At 46.7% G+C, this 3,334-nt stretch overlaps 1 protein-coding gene across 1 annotated transcript; it reads right to left on the minus strand.

Moving 5' to 3' along the window:
• Positions 1-405: 405 nt before the first annotated feature.
• On the minus strand, positions 406-1,350 carry LOC129628580 (olfactory receptor 9I1). Its single transcript, XM_055548038.1, has one exon. It carries the CDS (start codon positions 1,348-1,350, stop codon positions 406-408), a length of 945 nt encoding a protein of 314 aa, XP_055404013.1.
• Between the last annotated feature and the right edge of the window lie 1,984 nt (positions 1,351-3,334).

The following is a 3,334-nucleotide window of genomic DNA, read 5'->3' on the forward strand; positions in this document are numbered from 1 at the left end:
TGGGAAAGGTTGAGGGTGGGAGGAGAAGGCGACGACAGAGGATGAGATGGCTGGATGGCATCACCGACTCGATGGACTTGAGTTTGAGTATGCTCCGGGAGTTGGTGAAGGACAGGGAAGCCTGGCATGCTGCAGAGCATGGTGTCACAAAGAGTAGGACACGACTGAGCAACTGAAGTGAACCGAATAGGTGATATAGTATGGTACTTGTCTTTCTTTTTCTGACTTAATTCACTTAGGATGGTAATCTCTAGGTCCATCCATGTTGCTGCTGACTTGCAGTCTTTCTTGTGTGCCTGTGTAATTACTGTCTCTCTGAGGATGCGGGCTGCATATACTGCTGGGGCCTGTTAGGATAGGTTGATATGGGGAACAAAATGGACCGAGAGAGCCTTTCACCCAGATCTACATGCTCTGGGACACCTGGAACCTACCAGAGACCTTTCTGAAGGCTGCTTTCACATCTGTGTTTCTCAGGCTATAGATCAGAGGGTTCAGCATGGGGATGATCACAGTGTAGAAGACAGACACTGCCTTGTCTTCCTCTAGGGATGTGCCTGAAGCGCTCCGCAGATACATGAAGGCAAGGGTCCCGAAGAACAGAGCCACAGCAGTGAGGTGGGAGGCACACGTGGAGAAAGCCTTAGCCCTGCCCTCTGAAGAGCTGACATTCAAAACGGCCTTGATGATAAGCAGGTAGGAAATCAGGATGACCAAGGCATTGACCAAAATCACAAAGTTGCCAAAAAAGACAATGACAATCTCCACATCTTTTGTGTCACTGCAGGCCAGCTTCAGCAGGGGTGGGAGGTCACAGAAGAAGAAGTTGATCTGATTGTCGTCACAGAAGGAGAGGGTAAACGTGCACGAGGTACGCAGGATGGAGCCCATTAGCCCACAGACGTAGGCTCCGAGCACCAGCGCCCAGCAGATCCTGGGAGGCATGGTCACGGTGTAGAGCAGCGGGCTGCTGACAGCCACGTAGCGATCGAGGGCCATCACCGACAGCAGGAAACACTCCGTGCCTGCACAGATGGTGAAGAAGAAGAACTGGGCTGCACACTGGCTGTAGGAGACGACTGTCCTGCCCGCGGCCAGGGTGGCCAGGACCTGAGGGGTGATGACCGAGGTGTAGCAGGTGTCCAGCAGGGAGAGGTGGCTCAGAAAGAAGTACATTGGGGTGTGGAGCCGGACATCCTCCTGGATAAGAATGATCATGCCCAGGTTGCCCAGAAGGGTGACTAGATAGAAACTCAGAAACGCCACGAAGAGGGGGATCTCCAACTCAGGATAGTCAGGAAAGCCCATGAGGATGAACTCATTTACTATGGTGAGGTTATTCTTGGCCATGGATTCCACATAGACTGGAGATCTGAGGTTGAGAATGAAATGGGAAAAAATAAATCTCAAAATTGAAGAACAGATGTTTTCTCTCCTCACTGCAGATGGTGACTGCAGCCATGAAATTAAAAGACGCTTACTCCTTGGAAGGAAAGTTATGACCAACCTAGATAGCATATTGAAAAGCAGAGACATTACTTTGCCAATAAAGATCCTTCTAGTCAAGGCTATGGTTTTTCCAGTGGTCATGTATGGATCTGAGAGTTGGACTGTGAAGAAAGCTGAGCCCCGAAGAATTGATGCTTTTGAACTGTGGTGTTGGAGAAGACTCTTGAGAGTCCCCTGGACTGCAAGGAGATCCAACCAGTCCATTCTGAAGGAGATCAGCCCTGGGTGTTCTTTGGAAGAAACAATGCTAAAGCTGAAACTCCAGTACCTTGGCCACCTCATGCAAAGAGTTGACTCATTGGAAAAGACTCTGATGCTGGGAGGGATTGGGGGCAGGAGGAGAAGGGGATGACAGAGGATGAGATGGCTGGATGGCATCACCGACTCGATGGACGTGAGTTTGAGTGAACTCCGGGAGTTGGTGATGGACAGGGAGGCCTGGCGTGCTGCAATTCATGTGGTTGCAAAGAGTCGGATACGACTGAGTGACTGAACTGAACTGAAGTTAGGTTTATCTTTCTGAGCAAACGTACAGAGGTTGTTTTTGAGAAATCTTGTACCTGGCTGACTCTTCTTGGACATCCTGCATTTTGGGAGCTGAGCCATGAGCTGGTGCTTCTAATTTAAATGAACTCTGGGCTATATTTGGAAATTTCTGTGAGGATAAGAGACACATAGACTCTGAGATTTGGAAATAATCTAGGCTGCATCTGCTCTAGTATCCATTGGACACTGGAGTCTCCTCTACTGAACACCCTTCCATGTGTTTGTCTGGTTGCCCTGTGAGCTTCTATCTGTGGACAGTTCTACCTGCTCATTCTCTTTTTGGTTTGAGATTCTCTCTCTTTTTCTTCCACACTTTGGCTTTAGTTTTACCCCTTCCAGACACGATTTTAAACCCTTCTTGTCAGGAAAGCATTTCAGAGGTTGGAAGATGATAAATATACTCTTTATGTGGACTATGCCTTCATTACCCATATATATATATATATTTTTTTTTTTTGCTATGCAATTTTACTTTTTAATTGAGGTACAGTTGCTGCATAAGTTATAAGTGTACAATATAGTGATTTGCAATTTTGAAATGTTGTGCTCCACTTATAGTTATCATGAAATACTGGCCGTGCTCCCTATGTCGCACACTATGTCCTTGTAGCTTATTCTCCTTCTTTCTTTTTTCTTTCATGGAGCTATAATTGCTTTACAATGCTGAGTTAGTTTCTGCTGTACACCAAGGTGAGTCAGCTACATGTGTACGTACGTCGCATCCCTCCTGAGCCGCCCCAGCCCACTTCCACCTCTGTAGGTCATCACAGAGCACCAGGCTGAGCACCCTGAGCCATATGTCAGTAGCTGCTTCCCACTGGCCATCTAGGTCACACGTGGGGGCACATGTATGTCTGTGCCACTTTCCATCCATCCCACCCTCCCTTCCCTCCTGTGTCTGCACGTCCATTCTCTGTGTTTGTGCCTCTATTCCTGCCCTGGAAGTAGGTTCATCTGTATCCTTTTCCTAAATTACACATATATGCATTCATATATATTTGTTTTTCTCTTTGTGACTTACCTCACTCTCTATGATAGACTCTAGGTCTATCCTTATCACTGCAAATGACCCAATTATTATCTAATTCAACATCTGGTCAATAATACATTAGTCAGATGGTATTAAAAGATGTTGTTTATGGGTCCAAACTAGCAAGTAGTAGATAAGTTCTGAAGGTCTAGCGCACAGCAGAGTGATTATCATCGAACTATTGTATTATAAACTTCAAAGTTGCTAAAGACCAGTTCTTGACTGTTCTCACCACAAAGACAGGACAGT

Source organism: Bubalus kerabau, chromosome 15, assembly GCF_029407905.1.
Source record: "Bubalus kerabau isolate K-KA32 ecotype Philippines breed swamp buffalo chromosome 15, PCC_UOA_SB_1v2, whole genome shotgun sequence".
Taxonomy (NCBI): domain Eukaryota; kingdom Metazoa; phylum Chordata; class Mammalia; order Artiodactyla; family Bovidae; genus Bubalus; species Bubalus kerabau.

Bases quoted from the DNA above. Each gene is read 5' to 3' on its own strand.
- LOC129628580 (XM_055548038.1), bottom strand. From the start codon at position 1,350: ATGGCCAAGAATAACCTCACCATAGTAAATGAGTTCATCCTCATGGGC.